The 17,847-nt window shown below is 58.0% G+C and overlaps 7 protein-coding genes across 7 annotated transcripts; 3 read left to right on the forward strand and 4 right to left on the reverse strand.

The window, feature by feature from the left end:
* The first annotated feature begins 316 nt into the window (after positions 1-316).
* On the forward strand, positions 317-1,803 carry SPRG_10594 (hypothetical protein). The gene is made up of 7 exons (XM_012349720.1): positions 317-444; positions 487-578; positions 623-874; positions 918-1,012; positions 1,072-1,215; positions 1,268-1,401; positions 1,446-1,803. Exons 1-7 carry the CDS (start codon positions 337-339, stop codon positions 1,686-1,688), a joined length of 1,068 nt encoding a protein of 355 aa, XP_012205110.1. The 5' UTR covers positions 317-336; the 3' UTR covers positions 1,689-1,803.
* A 122-nt stretch (positions 1,804-1,925) lies between these two features.
* SPRG_10595 (hypothetical protein) lies at positions 1,926-4,315 on the reverse strand. The gene is made up of 4 exons (XM_012349721.1): positions 4,028-4,315; positions 3,882-3,976; positions 2,568-3,827; positions 1,926-2,512 (listed from the first exon to the last, which is right to left on the reverse strand). Exons 1-4 carry the CDS (start codon positions 4,272-4,274, stop codon positions 2,000-2,002), a joined length of 2,115 nt encoding a protein of 704 aa, XP_012205111.1. The 5' UTR covers positions 4,275-4,315; the 3' UTR covers positions 1,926-1,999.
* Positions 4,316-5,098: 783 nt separating this feature from the next.
* Positions 5,099-5,481, forward strand: SPRG_10596 (hypothetical protein; the record flags this gene model as incomplete). Its single annotated transcript, XM_012349722.1, has 2 exons — positions 5,099-5,286; positions 5,346-5,481. 2 exons carry the CDS (start codon positions 5,099-5,101, stop codon positions 5,479-5,481), a joined length of 324 nt encoding a protein of 107 aa, XP_012205112.1.
* Positions 5,482-6,478: 997 nt separating this feature from the next.
* SPRG_10597 (hypothetical protein) lies at positions 6,479-7,541 on the reverse strand. Its single transcript, XM_012349723.1, has one exon. The coding sequence runs from the start codon at positions 7,527-7,529 to the stop codon at positions 6,543-6,545; it is 987 nt and encodes a 328-aa protein (XP_012205113.1). The 5' UTR covers positions 7,530-7,541; the 3' UTR covers positions 6,479-6,542.
* Positions 7,542-12,926: 5,385 nt separating this feature from the next.
* On the forward strand, positions 12,927-14,584 carry SPRG_10598 (hypothetical protein). Its single transcript, XM_012349724.1, has 3 exons — positions 12,927-13,473; positions 13,524-13,782; positions 13,836-14,584. Exons 1-3 carry the CDS (start codon positions 12,961-12,963, stop codon positions 14,507-14,509), a joined length of 1,446 nt encoding a protein of 481 aa, XP_012205114.1. The 5' UTR covers positions 12,927-12,960; the 3' UTR covers positions 14,510-14,584.
* Positions 14,585-14,792: 208 nt separating this feature from the next.
* On the reverse strand, positions 14,793-16,772 carry SPRG_10599 (hypothetical protein). The gene is made up of 7 exons (XM_012349725.1): positions 16,018-16,772; positions 15,830-15,966; positions 15,503-15,776; positions 15,266-15,461; positions 15,104-15,221; positions 14,958-15,053; positions 14,793-14,917 (listed from the first exon to the last, which is right to left on the reverse strand). Exons 1-7 carry the CDS (start codon positions 16,756-16,758, stop codon positions 14,854-14,856), a joined length of 1,626 nt encoding a protein of 541 aa, XP_012205115.1. The 5' UTR covers positions 16,759-16,772; the 3' UTR covers positions 14,793-14,853.
* Positions 16,773-17,004: 232 nt separating this feature from the next.
* Positions 17,005-17,521, reverse strand: SPRG_10600 (hypothetical protein). Its single transcript, XM_012349726.1, has one exon. It carries the CDS (start codon positions 17,495-17,497, stop codon positions 17,051-17,053), a length of 447 nt encoding a protein of 148 aa, XP_012205116.1. The 5' UTR covers positions 17,498-17,521; the 3' UTR covers positions 17,005-17,050.
* Between the last annotated feature and the right edge of the window lie 326 nt (positions 17,522-17,847).

Genomic DNA, 17,847 nt, shown 5'->3' on the forward strand with positions numbered 1-17,847 from the left:
AGCCGACCACGTCGACATCGTCCAGCGTCACCGATGAAGTGATGCTCTTCCGACGAAGCATCTCAACCAGATCGCAGTGCGTACTACCAAATAAGGCAGCTCGTGATATAGGCAAGCGGCTACAGATACAGCATTCATGGCGACTCAATACACGTGGCACGTCGCCTCCGAGAAGCGTCCATGATGCGTCGCCCAGGCACTATGTATAATGCCTACCTATTCGACATCTCGGCCACGAGGCTGCCACGTCATTCGTGCCGATTCACCCAATGCCAACAGGGTATATCCGGACGCGTATCCGGCCATCGGTTTCGGGCCGCGACACTTGAGTGCAGCATGAGTGCCGACGAGTCGTACGCGTTCGTGGCCGAGTGGTTCGACCCGCAGGCCGAGATCGCTCGGCAGTACCTCCTCCAGTACTTTAGCGATGGCTCGCTCGAAATGGTTCGCCTCCATCGCACGCCGTGTTGACATCTACGTTCTTAGATCGACAAAAAGTCGCTCAAGCCGTTCTTGAAGCGCATCAAGTTCCCGAGCGTCAAGAAGGTCGACCTCTTTGTCGGCGCCTGCATCACAGTGTACGCAGTAGCTCTCAACGATCTCGTGTGACGCGTCGGCGTAGGTACTCGCGCCAAATCCACTTGCTCGATGCCGCCAACGAGTGCACGCGACGCCTCCTCGCGACGCGCGGCGGCAACCGGCTGCTTTTGATTAAACCGAGTGGCTATCGCCCGCTGGGGCAGATTCTCGCAGCGATCGAGCAGAGTCACGTCGCGATCGTCAACCTGCGCATGGTGCAATTGACGCCAAGCGACATGCCCCGCGTTCTCGAGATGCTCTCAACGGACAATAACCATGCCTCGTCCAAGCAAGCGTGCGAGATGCCATCTATGACGATGCGAGCTGACCTTGCCTAGAGCGCTCGCGGACGAGTACACGCGCGACTTTTCCGTGCCGGTCGAAGTCTCGCTGGGGTCGCCAACGGCCCTCGACGACGCCTTGCGACGCCTCGGTGAGCTCTTTTCTAAACTCGACACCCGAGTTAAGGAAGGCATATGTATATATCTCTAGACGCACTGCGGCTCCGAAGCCATGTCCAACTCTTCGAGAACCTCTCGGCAGCCACCTACTTCTTGGACACGACTCGGTTCCCAACAACCGCCGCCTTTACCTGCTGCACGCTGTGTCTTATCCGCCCGCGTGTCGTGCACGAAGGTAGTACTACTATCAACTTGATAGATTCCATGAAATGCCGACGTGCATATAGGCAAAGTCGGGGCCATTGTCGATGCAATCTTGCGCGAAGGCTACGAGGTCTCGGCGGCCAAGCTCGTTCATGTACAAGCCAACGCGATGAACGAGTTCCTCGCCATCTACAAGGACGTGACGCGGCAATACCACGTGCGTCTCGGCCTCGTTTCTGCCTGCTCATGGATGGAATATAGGAGCTCGTCAAGAGCATGGCGTCGGGTCCACTCGTGGCGCTTGAGATTCGCGGTGACGGCGACATTGTCTCGCGCTTCCAGGCGTTCTGCGGTCCGTTCGATGTGCAGATCGCGAAGGAGCTGGCGCCGACGTCGCTTCGAGCTCGCTTTGGCGCGACGACGCTGCACAACAGCGTGCATTGCACTGACGTCCCGGAGGACGGCGCGCTGGAAGTGCAGTTCTTCTTCCGACATTTGGTCTAATCCGATCTCGTCAATGTCGAACGAACGACGAGGGTCCTCGAGCCCGATGCCGCCAACTAGTGTGCACTTAGACGTGAATACTCAAGAGAGAAAAATCCATGCCGCGACGCCTCTTTCCTAGATCTCGAAGCGGCACTTTGGCGGCTCGGCCACCCGCGCTGGATGGGGATGGGCACCGGTACTGCTAGATGCAGCAGAACCCCAGAAGTGAGCCGCCACTGCGAGGAATCTCCAACATGACACGCAAAGGAATTGGTATCTCCATTCAGTGGTCTGTGTATTGAAGTGAGCTGCGTTGTCACGGAGCGTGCTTAGCCGCAGCCCGAGTCGGTCGCAGTGTACTCGATTTCGACCACCTTGCCTTCTTTCGTGCGGCGGAAGCGCGTCTCGATCGGGTCAAAGCCGGCCTCTGGCGCGTCGTACACGGCCCAGTGGGGCGTCGGCGCAATGTAGTCCATCGTCGAGAACGGCGTACCATCCGCGTAGTAGCGCTGGATGAGCTCGTGAAACTTGTCGTAGTCGATCCACGTGTGCCAGTGGCCGTCGATCTTGAACTGGGTCTTGGCCAGCAGCACGCAGTTCGAGTGCGCGTGCTCCGTCGCGAGGCCATAGGCGCCGCCGAGCTTGGAGCAGAGGAGCTCGCAGAACGCCCGGACTTCCTCGTGGTACGGCACGTGCTTGATCGTCAAGTCGGACGCGTCGCTCTTGCCGCAGTACGTCACGGCCTTGATCTCAATCAGGTCGGGCATGCCGATCTGGATGAGCTCGACGTAGTTGTCAATCTCCTTCATGTTGTGCTCCTTCACAAGCGTCATGCGGTAGACCTAACAGTCGCAATCATTTAAGTTGCCCTGCCCATGGCATGCATCGTGTTCGTACCGTGCGCTGGCCCTTGGCCTTGAGCTGGCGGAGGCAGCTCAAGAAACGCTCCCAGAAGTCCTTGAAGAGCGGGCGATCGATGGCCTTGAGCGAGTCCTTGGTCGCAGCGTCGACACTCACGTAGAGCTGCGTAATGGGCTCAAGCTCGGCAATCTTGTCCGGGAACTGTGCGTTCGTGACCAAGAAGGACGAGATCTGGCGCGCGTGCAGCTCCTTGCAAAACTCGTTGATGTGCGGGTACATGATGGGCTCGCCGACGAGGCTGAGCGCGCAGTGCTTGACCGTGAAGGCCTCCTCCCACCGGCTCTGGATAAGACCCGGAAGACCCTTGACCTCCTTGATCATGTTTTGGTGCCGCGAGATCGCGCCCTCGACAAGCTCGACCGGGTCGTCCGTCTTCCAGCGCCACTCGCGCCCAACCGGGTTCTTGTGGTGGCGCCAGCAAAAGACGCACTTGTTGGCGCACGCGAGCGACGGCGTCGTCTCCATGCATTGGTAGCTCGTGATGCCGTAGAAAGTGTGCTTGTAGCAGCCGCCGCGGCCGCGCAGCTGGTGCTTGGTCCAGCGGCAGAGCTTCACTGCGCTATGTGTGCCAATGATCTTGTACCCTTCCTTCGTCAGCGCCTTGCGCTGGAGCGGCGTGACCATCTCGCGGTTGAGCGCCGCGGCCTCCGACTCCTTCATGACGACACCGAGGTCCTCGACGTCGACGACGCCGTCGCCCTTGGGCTTGGGCGCGTCGTCCTCGTCGTCGTCTTCCTCGAGCACGATCTCGTTCATGCGATCTTCGTCCGTGATCATGACCTCTTCGTCATCTTCGCCGGCCGCGATGGCCTTCTCCTTGCGCTTCTGGCGGCGAAACTCCTTCTGAGAGAGGAATTCCTTGGCCTCTTGCTTGGGGGCGGCCAGCGATCCGTACTGCTCGCAGAGCGACGCCACGAGCATGTCGGACCACATCTCAAAGTGCGCCGACTGGTCCTGGTTGTCGTCGCCGTCGCCGCGCTTGATGAGGCGGTTGGCGCCAAGCGTCGCAAAGTGCTTGCTGAGCTGCTTGGCGGCCGTGCAGTAGTGCTCGTCGTACTCGGCGTTGCCGAGCCCGTACGTGGCCACGTGCACGTGCTTGAGCCACGTCTTGGAGACGCGGAAGTCCTGCGCCATGTCCGTGATCCAGTTGAAGAAGAGCTTGGCCGACTCGGGCGGCACGCCGTTCGTCCACGTCGAGAGGATCGAGATGACGACCTCCTCGTGCTCCAAGTTGTCCTGCGCTTGCCATGAGTCGTCTTGCAAGACGTGAGATGCAAAGGATACGTTTACCTGGTCGTAGTCCTTCATGTCGACGACGCTCGGCTCGAACGCATACCCGGCGACGTTGAGCGCAAACAGCTTCTTCTGCAGCGCATCGGCAAAGCCTACATGCGTACTGATGAGGATTGCGCAGAAGGCAGACGAGTATGGCGTACCTTTGGCCGTGCCCGTGTGCGTGCCATACAAGATGCGCACGGTCACCGGCTTGGGCTCGGCCGCGTCGGCAGTCGACGACGAGCACGCGCCCGAGCCGTTGCAGCAGCCGTTGGCTTTGGCCTTCGGGCTCGTCGGCGGGAGCGAGCGCGTAGCCGACTTGTCCTTGGAGAGAACGTACGCGATGGATGCAAGCACGAGCGCCAGGCCGGCGGCCATGGCCACTTGCGGCGCCTTGATCGACACCATGAGCGAGCGCAGGAGTCGAATTCGGCTGTGGCGTATCCTTGTTGTCCAGTCAAAACCGTGGACCGAACCAGACAGGAGCACGATTTTAACCAATCACATTGCTCCGTGGCGCCAATTCCGGCTAAGTGCGCTTCAGCCACTTCAACGAGAAGGACTTCAACGCGCGCTTTTTCGTTTTTTCATTGCGCTCGCCCACAGACGCAATGCCAAATACTTGGTCAGACGCAACGCTTTCAAGTAGCTACGACGAGTCATGACGCACGTATTCGCTGCCGGCATGCGAATGCATCGTTCTATTAGGACGACAGACTCATGATGGCGTAGTACGCGTAGCTACTTGGCACCTCGTCCTTCGATTCGGAAGCGCGCGACACGCAGCGTGCCATTGCTGCCAAGGTTCATATTCTCTCGAGCTTGCGTCAATCCCATGCGCACGCGCGACGCTTGCGCCAAGCGTCAACCCCGCGGAAACCGCTCGCCAAGGCGCCTCTTCCCGTTGCGGATCCGCATACGTCTCGAAAAAATCCACCGATCAAAGCGCTGCTACTGAACGGTCCCGACGGACAGTGCTTCGTCGCTTCTGCAGCCAGAAGCTCATGCGCTCTGGCCAAGAATGCGATATTGGGTCATGCGCATGACCGACGCACGCAACCTCTCAGATAGCATAGAATATTAGCTGTCCGGGTTCGACCTCTTGAAACATAATATGTTATCGAAAATGCAAGGTCCAGGCGTTTGTGGTGGCTGGACGACGCTTTCCATTTCGACTTCGCTTGCTTTCGACCATGTCTGCTACTGGCACCTCGTTGTGGCGCGCCGTGGGCATGTCCTACCTCCAATACGTCAACTTCAGCGCCAGCGTCGTCCGCGCGTCGCTCAAGGAACCCGTCAAGAGCTCCGTCGCCGCCCGCAACGCCGTCGACTTTGCCACGTGGAAGTGGACCGCCGGCGAGCGTGGTGCCCGCGTCGATGTCGACTCGATCAAGAAGGCCGCCGAAGCCTTCAAGTCGGCGTAAACGTCTCTCCTCCTCGTACAATGGACGTCTGCTAGAATATACAATTGTCTTCTAGCACCTGCCTTACACGTCTTTGGCCCTGGCGCAACGACCGGCGCGATCACCCTGCGCATGGACGCTACCAAGGATGTGTTGGCGATGCCATCGCGCCGGCCATGGCGCGCCGCCGATTGCAGGACTGCTTTCTATGACCATCGCATCGGTGCGGCGCGTAACGATGGCGCACGAGTAGCTCACCTGTCGTCGGATGACATGACTGTGCTAGCGAGCGTCGCACCATGAATGTTGAACGCAGGCAACATACATACAAACTAGCATCGCTGCAGCCCGGCGGGAGAGCTTGGCTGAAGCCGGATCGCGCCACCACAGATGTGTCGGGACGGAGCGAACGCCTGGAAGGGAGTTGTGGCTGGGCTGCGTACCGTAGTATTGGTACGCCATGGCTTGGCGGTGGCGACGGCGATTGCGCGACGGCAGTCAGATCTGAGTTGGGCAACGCGTCTGCGTGCGGGCTAGATAATTGTCGCCGCGTCCAAGTCCGAGCGAAGCACCCAAGATGTACTACCGGAGCCCTTTGCCTTGCACCCATGCCACGCGCCAAGCTCGGCGCGTCGGCCAGCCAAACGCATCCATCAATGTTACGCCGCTCTTCTTGACGCAGCAATAATAATCACACCGTGCATGGCTACCACCCGGTTCAAGCATTGCCCCCTCGCGATGCAACCTTGGCGCTCGTTACTGCAGTTGCGGCGCCGCCCCGCTACTTTCTCGCAGCTGCGGCATCGGCGTCCCTTCGCGCGGCCATCCGCCGCAAGCTTCCAGCGACGACGAGTGGCGTGCTGCATGGTCCTTGTCTCGTTGCAGGTAATACACTACAACGTGCAGGTCATCTCCAGCCTCATGGAGCCATGAGGGCAAATAAGCCTTGTAATCTCAGCGTTGTCGGCCGCCGGGGCACGATCGAAGTTCGAAGCGTTGACGAACGAGCACGCTTTGTATTGTTTTTTGTATGGACCTCCGATTACTCTATCCGGCGTCCCATCCCCATCACCGTTGGTATCGAGGGCACGCGCATGGACGTGGCCGACGGCGCGGACGAGACGAGGCTCTGGGTGTGCCAAGTACCTGGTACTTGTTCATGACCAGCAGAGACGGACCGAGGACGTCGTAGATACCATTGCATCAACATGATAAATAGGGTATATTGGTGGTAAATAGGGTACAAACAATACGACGACAGCGACGGGACGACTTAGAGCGGGACTTCCGACGCCTTCGCGGCGCGGGCCTCCATGAGGCGCTTCTTTTCGTTGTAGATCTTGAGGGTCTTGCTGCGCTTGCGGTCTTGGAGCGCTTGCTTGATTCCGTTGTAAAGCAAGACCGGGGGCGTAATGACGGCAGCGATGCTCACGCCGACCGCAAGCGCCGACGTGGCACCGACGACGACGAGCGACTTGGTCACCGCGCGGATCGGCGCGTTCGGGCCGAGAGATGCGCTTTGGGACTCGAGAAATGACCGCGGCGTGCAGAGGCTGTCGAGGTGGGTCGCCCACGGGACGCGGCAGCACCAGCAAAACTCAAACTCGCAGTGTGTGCAGGCCATGTGGTTGCAGCCGCCCTGCTTCTCAATGTCGACGTGGCAGTTGGGGCACGCGCGAACGTTCTCGGACGTCTTGCGCCACTTCTTGTACGTCTTGTCGGCGCAAGCGAACAAGTGGTAGTTCTCGCCGCAGTCCCCGCACGATGCCGTGTGGCAGTGGTCGCACTTGATCTTGCGGCCCGTGGAGGTCACGGGCTGCCCGCAGCCAGGCTGCGGGCACGTGCGGCCCGAGCGAAGCTTGGCCTTGAGCGAAATGTAGCGCTGGAAGAGCTCCGTCGAGACGTAGCCGTGAATGTGGTGCGTGGCAAGGACCGCGGTGCAGCCAGCGGCGGGGCACCGAATGCGGCGGACTTGACCGTCTTCAATCTTGATGCGAAGGTAGTTGCCGATGCAGTCGAGGCAAAAGACTGACGTGCACGCCGGCGAGTCGCATATCGACACCATGTCGGTCGACGTCTCGAAGCACACGGCGCACGCGGTGTCATGGAGCGGCGACACGGGCTTGACGTCGGCGACAGGTGTCGACGCCGATGGCTTAACAAGCACAATGTTGATGGCGGGGATCATGCCCGACAGCTTCTTGAGCATCTTATTGCTCGTCTCTTCACGATGAGGCGCTATGGTCATGGCGGTCGACATGGTCGATTGCAGTGAATTTGCAGAATGAACTCGACTGCCAGCATGGGTACGCCCCAGCCGAGATGTATTATTATTCTAAGCGATATAATGGGGCCGAAAATTTAAAACGTCCGAAAAATTGCAGCTTGCAATCACACTGGTTGAGTATGCACCATCTGTTTTTACGTAAAAATGACGCAATATTAGAATCTCCTATCGCCTTGGAGCGGCCACCCACCTGGTCCGCTATAAAAAAGGGACTTCGAACTTCGGGTCGGCTACGGTACAGTGCGTAGGGTGAGTTGCACTGCCTTTTTTACCAATGCCCGATGGATTTTATTCCAAGCGACCGTGCAATTTAATTAATTTTCGAGATGTGCAATACATCAATCGAATGTAGTTTCAAAAGATAGAATATTAATAAGTACCTGGACGACAAGAATAACACCAAACCAGCAATAGGTCGTTTGCACTTGGTGTTTGTATGTCGTTGCGTACTGTAGAGAGGTAGGCACGAGGGTTGAACCATTTTGGCCTGGTCCACTTGTTGGAATCTCGTGTTCGATCCGCTCGCGAGCGAGCGTGGGACGTCGCCGCCTTCTTGAAGACGAGATACTCGCGCCAGTGCAGAGAACAAAGCTGGCTGTCTGTGCGACCAGACTCGCGCGCTACGCCGAAACGATCGAGCAACGGATTGGGCGTTCAAGCGAGCGCGTCATACTCGATGTCGACGTTGCTTTGGCGCCCCTTCATCAATGTCCCTCAATGGTAAGCATCATACTGTACATGGTCCTAGACGACTTGGTGTGGCGACGCTGGGTGGCAGTGTCAAGTGCTCAGGATACTAGGACGCGAGGTGTGTTCGATGCAGGCTAGGATAGGACCTCGAACGATTGGCTACTGCAGTGCACAATTTGCGTGCGGGCCAGTGCAAGGAAGAAGGCGGCATGCGGCTTCATGCACCTGATCAAGCACGGGTACGACCGCGTCTGGCTACCACGGACAACGCGGAGTGTAGTATCCAATGATGGTCAGGATTGGTCGGTGCAGGTTCCTTGCGAAGGAAGGCGCAGCAGGGGCCGAGGCTTCTTTTTATTTCCACGACCGTGGCACGATGCCGTACGTTTATCTTGCTTTTAGTATGCATATTCGTAAAATTGAATTGCATTGCATTCGCACCCACGCGTGCACTGTACGCGGTAGGGAACATGCAGCGTGTGTGCGTCTTGGCTGCAAAAAGCCGAGGTGGCCAGCACCTTGACGTCTGATCTTTGCACCGAGCGCCTCGGTACATCTCGCTCTCTGCCTGCACTTGCTGCACGCCACCAACAACACGATATCTCGCCCGTCCAGCAACCACCCGCGGCGGCAATGATAGCAACAGTGGACGCCGACCACACATCGTAAAAGCACGACAACGCGACCGACGACTGCACGTTCCTGGGCGGGTCTTTGTCGAATCGTCGACCACATTCTTGACGCTTGGCACGTTTCTATAGCTTCAGGACCCGATGATTAGAGCCACAGGATATGCACAGTAGGATGATTTGGGTGTGCACGACCTGCAACTTCAACGACTCGATGGAGCACCGCAGCTGGCCAAGTCCCGCGACTGACGTGCTCGAGCGCCATCTGCTCTCGATTCCACCACCCCTAGGCCCCATAAAACAATTGACCTACCAGCATTCATTTCAGTTTTTCCATGCCAAAGGTCCTCGTTTTTGGTCACCCAGAGGGGGTGGACCTATGATTGCTACATTGTGGGGAAAGACACAGCACCTGGATAAAAGTGCAACTGGTACGGTTCGTCAGGGTCTAAACCTGCGTGATGCAGTTGGGGTCGACGATCCAACATGCAACAATCAGAACCGCCATCGCTGGAGCTGGTATGCCCCATTGTACATGCCCTAGCAGAGAGCCATTCACCTTGCCATTGACGAGAGACAATGGCAAGGAAAAGCGAGGTCTCGTGTTGCTGATGTCGATCGCTGCGACCTGGCAGACTGCATGGTTGTACAACAGCGTAGCGTCGTTTCTTCTCGTGTGCAACCACCTTGGCTGCACGGACAAGCTGGCTTACTCATGTGGCTTACTACTAATAGGACTTGCGCACGCCAGTTGCTCTGAGAACCTGCACCACAACTTTACCTCGTTGCTGGCACTCGCACGTACAGTACTAATAGCACTCGTCGTCGGAGGATTTCCTGAAGTTGAATCTGTGTCAGATGCGTCCTAATCGCGTGGCAGGTCTGCCGTGCAGCATTCCCAGAAATTTGAACCAAGATATCTATTCCTCGCGGGCTGACGACGGACTCAGATGCGATCCTGGTCGCACGCACGGCCTCTTCGTGTACTGGTGCTGTCCGTTATGCAGGCGCATGATCCAAGAACGTGTGCGTTCGTTTCCCGTCTCTGCGCCGAGCCGAGTGAGTTTGGTGCAAACTCGTGTCGCCCTTCATATATGGAGCTGCTCGAAGTTTCCGTCGGAGTTGGCTGCCATTACTACACTCGTCTAAAGCCGAAAAGCGAGCGTGTGGATCATGGAAATGGGAGGAAATTGCTTTGCAGCGCGCGAGAATCCCGTGCACGTCCCCTTGCGTCGCAGTAGCTTTGCAGAAACATCGAGAGGCGCGTTCGAGATGTGCATTACCACGCCCGGGATGCATGCGTTGTGGGAGGAATCCGCGACCTTTCGTTCATCTGGGTGTAGTTCACGATAGCATTTGGCATGTCGTAAGCCGCACGCGTTATCCAAGTTGTGCGCGTTCTGAAGTTTGGACCTGCACTAGTCAAGTACCGGGTACCGGTACGACTGGAGAAGCTGTCGTAGACGAGCCAACGCTGGACCATCGATCATCGTACAGTACACGCTTCTTTTCCTGGATGATCGATTCGCGCCTCAAAAGCCATCGCGAAATGCAGCGTCAAAGCCACAGAGCTCATTGCAAACAATGACGCGGATCCAAGCTCCGTCGCAACCTCGAGAACCGGCTCGCCGACGCATCATCGTTTGTGGGCTGTCTCATGCTTTCACGACGACAAGTACTATGGCGATGACTCGCGGAGGATGTGTGTGATTCGAACGCGCCCGTGTGCGTGCCCAGTACACACAAGGTCGCCGACATGTCGCGGCGCTTGGCGCGAAAGAAAGACGCTGGGTGCAATGGACCACGTTGAAGTACTGCACGCAGCGCAAGACAATCAACCAAGCAGCGCCTATCGGGCGACTGGTCTTGGATCGTCACGAACCCACATCCACCCAACGGACGTAGCTTGGATGGAGGTGCTGACGCACAACGTTACCACATCGTCAATGCACCCACGGTTGGACGCATCGGTTGTGTGTTTTGTTCGACATTGCTTTTGGGAATACATGGATGTACATGTACGCGTCGCTGGACAATGGTGAGGGGCGCAGGAGGTGACGTAGACTAGCTCCTGTGGACGAGTAGAAACATAAATGTAGCAGCAACCACCCGGAGAGCGATCTTTTGATTGATTGTCAAGCCAGACGATGATGTCTGATGGCTGCCGTGGATCGATGAGTGGCTATCGCATCGCAAGGATTACAGCAGCGACTTGTCGAAAGCACTGCGCTCGCTTTGGCGACGGTGCGCGGTGGAGGGCTTCTGTGATAGAGTCGAGTGCTGATCCAACGACTCGATGCCTTTCGCACTGCTAGGTAGTTTGTGGTCAAGTTCGATGTCTGTAGTTGGCATTGTCGGGCAAAAACCGTGACTCCTGCGCGATACTAGAGTCGCACGACAGCATCGAATCGTGGACTCGGACTTGGCTACGCAGTTGAGATGCTAACGACCTCGAAAGAAACCAAGTGGCTGGATGAGAAAATTGTCGTGTTGGACGCACCGCCTCGGTGCAAGACTTTTCAGAACAGCGAAGCCGGCTAAGCGCTCGGATGCCTACAATGTATTTGAAAACGCAGGTTGCCACATGTGCATTGAAGTAGAAGGCGACACTGCCATGACCTCCTTCGAGCACCCGCAAAGGCACGTTGGCTCGGCCGGTCCAGGGGTTGAAAACACTCCTGCGCGATGCACGACAGCATCAAATTGTGGTGTCCTTCAGTGCGAAAAATGGACTTGACTGCCTTGCATGCAGCTCGTCGCGGGATATGCGCGCTCGAGGCGCTCGTACAATGGAGGCACATGATCTGTGGTTTGGCTGGATTCACAAAGGTGGTGGTGCCAAGTGCACACAAAACATGCCGTGAGCTCCAACCCGTGCAACTTCTGCACGTGCTTCTTGGACCGGGACGATGTCCTCATGTACTAGTACTCCATAAACAACATGCGTACCGTGCGGTGCGTCGCTTCAGGCTCGGATCAAGCTCGAGCGCCGTGATCAGCGGGCGACCAACCTTTTTGTTTGTTGTGGCGGCTGCAAGATAGTGTAGTTGGCTTGGTGTAGTTGGCTCGGTACTTCGTGTGTTTGGGTGTCTGCATATTAGGAAAGCGGAAAGCACCAAGAGAATATCAAGTCTGTACACCTTGAACGAATGCGAGAACGTTGGGATGCTATCCTTTGAGATGGTAGCCCAATCATACATGTACCCACGTCTCTCATGAGAGTGCAGCTTGCGGTTGCGCATTGCAGCGACAAGGCAATTGATCGGCGCGACTCAGTCGGGCCGTCGGGCAAGACACAACACCAAACGCCCACAACGCGAGCATCAAGTGCAAATTCCGAGCTCTCTTGCCTTACGGGATTGTTTATCGAAGAAAACGAGCGCTTTCGCTGCGAAGGCACTGATCGTGGACCGTGCAAGCAGGCTGCGCGTCGTCCTTTCTGCGCGTTCGGTACTCTGGTTCGACACGCCCTCCCTCTCAGCTCTCCCTCTCTCCGACAGCACCTTCGTGCCCCAGGGTATCGTAATTCATCTTATATCTCTGCGCTAGCATCATTTTGAGCTCGCAGAATGAGTTGCAGCACTCTGTGTGGGAGGGATGCTGTACGACGATAAAGCATGATCGCACGACGCTTGGACGACGACAACAGGACGAAGTTGTGTGGAACAACTCGGAGTGCGATTCTTACCCCAGTCCTTACCGATAGAAAGACTGTTTCAAGACGACGGTTCTTCCTGTCGGCAGCGACCAGCTTGCGCGGGAGGACCTTGCCTTGCTGAGGCTTTGGTCGCGCCTCTCTGTGCAGGATGGGCGAGAGACGCTAGTTGATATCACCACTACCAGTCGCCTCCGATTGGCTGCGAACCGCTGCGCTCGGCGCTGATTGGCCATCACAATCCACACAGCTGGGGTGTTTAAAACGCCTGTTCATGAATCCAACATGTTTAACTGTTTGAAACACATTAAGCTTGATCATTGTCCTCCAATAGGATACACCCATGGGCTGTTTACAACAGGCTGTTGCAAATTGGCAGGACTCTTGCCAGTTGCTCGTTCATTCTTCGTCGTCGCAGTCAGTGCCGCCGATGACCCACCCCGTGGACGCGATCAAGGCCATCTTCGCCTTCCGGTGGAAGGGCCAAATGGTCGGGTACTGGGCGCTCTACCTCTCGCAAGGCGCGTTCCTCGGCTCGTTCGGCCCCGCGCTCCAAGAGATGTCGTCCAGTCGCGACTCGGTGGCCGACTACAACCCCGCCTTTGCGCTGCATGGCCTCGCCGCCATCGTCTCTGCGGGCTTCTTTGGCGACATCCTCATCCACAAGTGCCTCCTCTCGTCCTTTGGCCGCACGGGTCTGCACCTGGTCCTCGGCACGCTGGCGCTCCTCCTCGCCGCGTGGTACGTCTGCATGCCGTACGTCAACCGCTATGGCGGCCACCAATGGGTCTCCTTCTACATGATCCTCAAGGGCTTCCTTATCGCCATCTCGAACGTCGTCATCAACAAGTGCGCTGCTTGGACTGTCCCGGACAACAACACAGTGCTGAAGCGCCGCGTTGTCAACTCGCTCAACGGCGCTTTTGCCTGCGGCACGATCCTCGTACATGATGTCGTCTTTGATGCGACCTTGTGAATTCATCTTATGCATAGGGCCCGCTCATTGCGATTGTGGTGCGCATGACCAAGGCAGAGCTGCAGTACCTGTACGGCAGCCTCGGTGCGCTCTCGTTCGTTGCGGCCATCCTCATCTTTGCCACCGAGTGCCCGCACGAAGACGGCGAGGAGGCGGTGTCGCTCCTCGGCTACAGCGAAGACCTCCTCTCGGTGCCGCCGACACTTCCGAGTCCGATCAGCGGCGGCGTCTTCCTCCACGTCAGCGACGACCTCGGCGCTGCGCGCATCAACGCAGGTACATGGCTACACGAAGCGAAGGCGTCTCCTATCCTCCCTTGCACGGTGTAGACTCGTACGACCCCGAAAGCAACTTTATCGTGCTGCTCGCGATGGTCATTGTGACCTTGTACACGGGCATCCAGGTCGGCCTCGCGGCGTTCCTCTTCCAGTACCTCGAGGTCGTCGTGCCGCTCTCGCTCGGCTACCTCACGCACACGGTGTGCTGCTTCATCATGTTTCTCTTCTGGGGCGCGCTCGCGACCTCGTACGCGATCTTCACGCGGTATTTCTTCCTCGGTCTGCGCCCGATCCACATTTTCCTGCTCACGATCCTCTGCGTGTTGAGCATCACCATGATGACGTCGGGTCAGTACTACTTTGGCGCCGAGTACCGCGTGCACACGTTTACGATCGCGCTCGTCTGCTACGCCACCTTCATCTCGCCCCTCTTCACGGGCACGGTGCAGTCGCTCATTGACGTGGTGAGCGACGACCTCCTCGCGCGCGTGAGCTCGCTCCTCGTCTTTGGCTGCTTTTGCGGCGAGTCGTTTGTGCCTGTCCTCATGGGCTTCTTCATGGGCAACTACTCGGGCTCGGCGTTCGGCCCGGAAGCCATTGTCTACATTACGTTTGTCATGACGGTCATGATGATGTTCGTGTCCGGGCTCCTCTACTTCAAGGGCACGGAGCGTCTCGCAAAGAAGAAGGCCGCGGCCAATGCGCCGGATCCGTCCATGTCCTAAGTCCCAGGACGATGCCGTTGTAGCAGAGGCCAGTAAGTTGATCTATTAACACACACTTCTTGATGCTCTACCATGGAAGACACTCGTACTTTCGAGTCTACGGCGGACATGACGACTCGTCCATTCGAGAGACCGATTCTCAACGGACTGGAATCATGCGCATCATGGACTGGCCCAAAGCGAGACCATCAAGCTAGGGAGGGTTAGGGCACAGAGTCCACCGATGCACGCCTGTCTCCCTGGCGCAAAGCGATGCATGCGATCGTTTCCAAGCGCGGAGCTCGCGGTACATGCAGATAGGACGCTAGGGTATATCATACTGCACACTACTACTACCATATTTACTAGGTACTGGCGGTCACGGCGTCTGTGCCCGGTGGCAAGGCGGCATCGGCATCGGCGAGCAATCTACATGCGCATGAGCTTCCAGCGCGCACCTTATGCGCACCGGTTGAACTCGTCCGGAGCGATCGTCAGCATCGACGCATCGAGCACCAAGATGAACTCGATCGCACTCCGAAGGTTGACAAAGCAGTAGCCCGCCCTAGTAAAACAGCATACGACGTCGACCATTGTGCCAAGGACGTAGCGTACTTGGACATGAGATCGGCCGGGTGGCGGTATGCGGCAATGTACTCTGCGTTCGAGTAGAGACCTGGGATCTGCGAGTGGAGCACAATGTAAATAAAGACGGGCAAAAAGTCGTCGGCCCCTACGACGGGCTCAGAGAACTGCATGCCGTTGGCGTCGACGTACCCGGGCGGTTGAGTGAGTCGTCGCCGCGCGAGAGGTTGAGGACGCTAAAGATGATGCTGCAGCAGCGCACGATGCAGTGGATCTTGTCGCCAGGCGACCGCACGGCGTTCATGCGCCGGAGCTCGTCCGTCGCGATGGACCACACGACCTCGTTGCGCATACACGGCTTGATGTCGAGCATATCCGGCGTCACAAACTACATGGCACTCGTCAAGTTAATCCTGTGGCATGGACTACCGAGAGAGTCTGCATGCGCCGCCAGAGCACCGCGTCCTCTTGCCGCCACTCGAGGCTGCGCGGGAGCTGCGTCAGCGGAATGTCGGCGAGCTTGTCCATGACGTATTTCTCAATGCCGTCGCGCGCCGCCACGAGCGTCGGCTCGGGGGCGTGGCGCCACGCCGGGTGTTGCGCGAGGAGCTCGTTGATGCTGCGGAAGAAACCCTCGCAGCGCGCTTGAAAGTCGGCGTTGCCGCAGAACGGGTAGTCGACAAAATGGCTCGACGTTGGTGGCCTACGCAGCAGCTTTGATATCCATGTCGTCTCGCTGACACCAGCCGAGCGTACTGGCCGTCACCGCGCGGCCCTAGGATCGAGCCCAAGAAGCGGCGGATATGGTCCACGAGATCGCGGGACCCTGGAAGGCTCAGGCGCTCGAGAAACCCATTGTACGTGAGCTCTTCGACCGGCTCGTTCTGCGCCTCCTGCTTGGGCGATAAGCCATACGATTTAAGAGCGACACTGGAAATGGATACCGGCGTCGATGCCATCGCGTCGTCGTCGTCGTCAGTGAAGAGCGGATCCGAGTTGCGCCGCGGACTGCTGGTCTCGAGAAGACCAAAGTCGCTGACGCTGAGGCGGCCGCTCTTGCGCCGAAGAAACCCTGTGGTCGCGAGATGCGAGAGCGAAGAGGCTTCGTGTGTCGTCGCGCTGTCGTCGTTCGTGTTGTTGGACGAACTCGGTGCGTACAAGAGCTGGTCCAGCGCCGAGTTGAGCAGCGCGAGGTCGTGGCGGCCACTGCTACCGGGGTTTTGCTCCTGGAGCGCGGCCACGACGGGCGCCACGTCGAGGCCCTCGAAGCCCATCGAGTCCAAGTGCGCCTGGAGCATCTCGTGCGCTGTGCGCCCCATCTTCTTTTGCGCCGTGAGCAGCATGCACGACTCGCGGATCGCCGAGTACTGCTCGAGCGCTTGCGTCGCATTGGGCGCGCCCGTTGTCGCATAAATGGCGGCGATCGCTTCGTCTTGCTGCTCGACCGCGGTCAGCAAGAGCTCGTAGCGCTCGCGGAGCGCGGTGAGCTCCATGTCGCGGGCCTTGAGCGCCCCTTGGAGATCGTCGCGCTCCTTGCGCAGAAGGTAGACCTCCTTGGCCAGCGCTTCGTGGGCGTCGTCAACAGGCAGCTCGTCGTCTTGGTTGCTGCGGTGGCTGCCGTCGTCCTCGCAGACGACCTTGCAGCGCCGCATGCTTGCATCGTTACCGACAGCGTTCTCAGCCATCTTCACTTTACGGAATATCCGTTGGGTATCCGGGGCGACATCGATATTCGATATTCGAACCCGTAGCTTCAACTTGCCGCAGAAAAACAGGCGAGCAACCAAGGACTGGCGACTGCTGCGCAGCGCCAAGCAAGGGCAACCTGGACCAATGTAGGCGGGCGCAATCGACCCTCGTCGCTGGACTGCCATGGTCGGCCTCGACGCATACGAAGGCCAGCACTGCCTCCCGCCGTCGGAGCGCTTGGATACCTGCAAACGGAAGAGTAGGTTCTATTGCATACACCACAACTCTCTACGGACGCGACGCCGGCGGCTCCGACCCGATGGCAAACGTGTTGGGGAGGAAGACTGCTGCGCCAGCGGCGCCGCCCTTCCAGCCAAGCATCGGCGCGTCCACGAGCATGCCTTCCGACTTGCGCCCGCCAACGGTCGCCTTCTTGACTTCGACCTCTTCGCCGTCGATGGTCACGGTCGAGCCGATCGTGGCCACGACAATATGGCGCTCCTCGCCCGCGTCCACACGCGCGTTCGTGACGATCGTCAGCTCGGTCGCGTCGTCGACCTGCACCTTGACCGCGCGGAGCTTCGTCTTGGGGATGGCTTCGACACCGACGACGCGCGCGACCTTGTAGCCAGCGTACGGCGAGGCCGTGGGGCGCGGGTTCTCGCAGGCGACGCACTCGGCGTCGTCGCCCGTGTTCTCTTGCTCGCACTCGTCGCAGACCCAGTCGCTTGGCATGGTGCTGGTGGTGTGGTTTTGGCTTTTGCCACGACCTTGGGCTGCATTTTTCACCCTATTTCTTATTTTTCACACTAAGAAATAGTGTGATATGATGCTCCACCGCCAACGCGCTTCACGCTTGTACAATTCCCGCCTCTAGCAAACACATCCAAGCACAAGTGTACACGAGGTTCGCGCTCAGTCGTCGCGGTACTGCTACGAGCTGGTCGAGCGAACCCTGCTAGCGGTCGTATACTATTTCGAATCACTTTATTTAGTGTATATTGCATCGACTAAGTGCGAGTGAAAATCGAATTATGTGCGTATTTCGGATACAATTGGCGAGGAAGAGCCATGGCGATGGACTT

This window comes from Saprolegnia parasitica (assembly GCF_000151545.1).
Source record: "Saprolegnia parasitica CBS 223.65 unplaced genomic scaffold supercont2.57, whole genome shotgun sequence".
NCBI lineage: Eukaryota > Oomycota > Saprolegniomycetes > Saprolegniales > Saprolegniaceae > Saprolegnia > Saprolegnia parasitica.

What these genes read in the sequence shown, in the direction of transcription:
- SPRG_10594 (XM_012349720.1), top strand. Translation starts at nt 337, where the DNA reads ATGAGTGCCGACGAGTCGTACGCGTTCGTGGCCGAGTGGTTCGACCCG. An exon ending in GCGATGGCTCGCTCGAAATG is followed by an intron (nt 445 to 486) that starts GTTCGCCTCCAT and finishes CTACGTTCTTAG; the next exon opens with ATCGACAAAAAGTCGCTCAA. An exon ending in GTCGGCGCCTGCATCACAGT is followed by an intron (nt 579 to 622) that starts GTACGCAGTAGC and finishes GCGTCGGCGTAG; the next exon opens with GTACTCGCGCCAAATCCACT.
- SPRG_10595 (XM_012349721.1), bottom strand. Translation starts at nt 4,274, where the DNA reads ATGGTGTCGATCAAGGCGCCGCAAGTGGCCATGGCCGCCGGCCTGGCG. An exon ending in GCACACGGGCACGGCCAAAG is followed by an intron (nt 3,977 to 4,027) that starts GTACGCCATACT and finishes GTACGCATGTAG; the next exon opens with GCTTTGCCGATGCGCTGCAG. An exon ending in ACATGAAGGACTACGACCAG is followed by an intron (nt 3,828 to 3,881) that starts GTAAACGTATCC and finishes TGGCAAGCGCAG; the next exon opens with GACAACTTGGAGCACGAGGA.
- SPRG_10597 (XM_012349723.1), bottom strand. Translation starts at nt 7,529, where the DNA reads ATGTCGACCGCCATGACCATAGCGCCTCATCGTGAAGAGACGAGCAAT.
- SPRG_10598 (XM_012349724.1), top strand. Translation starts at nt 12,961, where the DNA reads ATGACCCACCCCGTGGACGCGATCAAGGCCATCTTCGCCTTCCGGTGG. An exon ending in TTGCCTGCGGCACGATCCTC is followed by an intron (nt 13,474 to 13,523) that starts GTACATGATGTC and finishes TCTTATGCATAG; the next exon opens with GGCCCGCTCATTGCGATTGT. An exon ending in CGCTGCGCGCATCAACGCAG is followed by an intron (nt 13,783 to 13,835) that starts GTACATGGCTAC and finishes TGCACGGTGTAG; the next exon opens with ACTCGTACGACCCCGAAAGC.
- SPRG_10599 (XM_012349725.1), bottom strand. Translation starts at nt 16,758, where the DNA reads ATGGCTGAGAACGCTGTCGGTAACGATGCAAGCATGCGGCGCTGCAAG. An exon ending in GGCGCATGCAGACTCTCTCG is followed by an intron (nt 15,462 to 15,502) that starts GTAGTCCATGCC and finishes AGTGCCATGTAG; the next exon opens with TTTGTGACGCCGGATATGCT. An exon ending in CCGGCCGATCTCATGTCCAA is followed by an intron (nt 15,054 to 15,103) that starts GTACGCTACGTC and finishes CTGTTTTACTAG; the next exon opens with GGCGGGCTACTGCTTTGTCA.
- SPRG_10600 (XM_012349726.1), bottom strand. Translation starts at nt 17,497, where the DNA reads ATGCCAAGCGACTGGGTCTGCGACGAGTGCGAGCAAGAGAACACGGGC.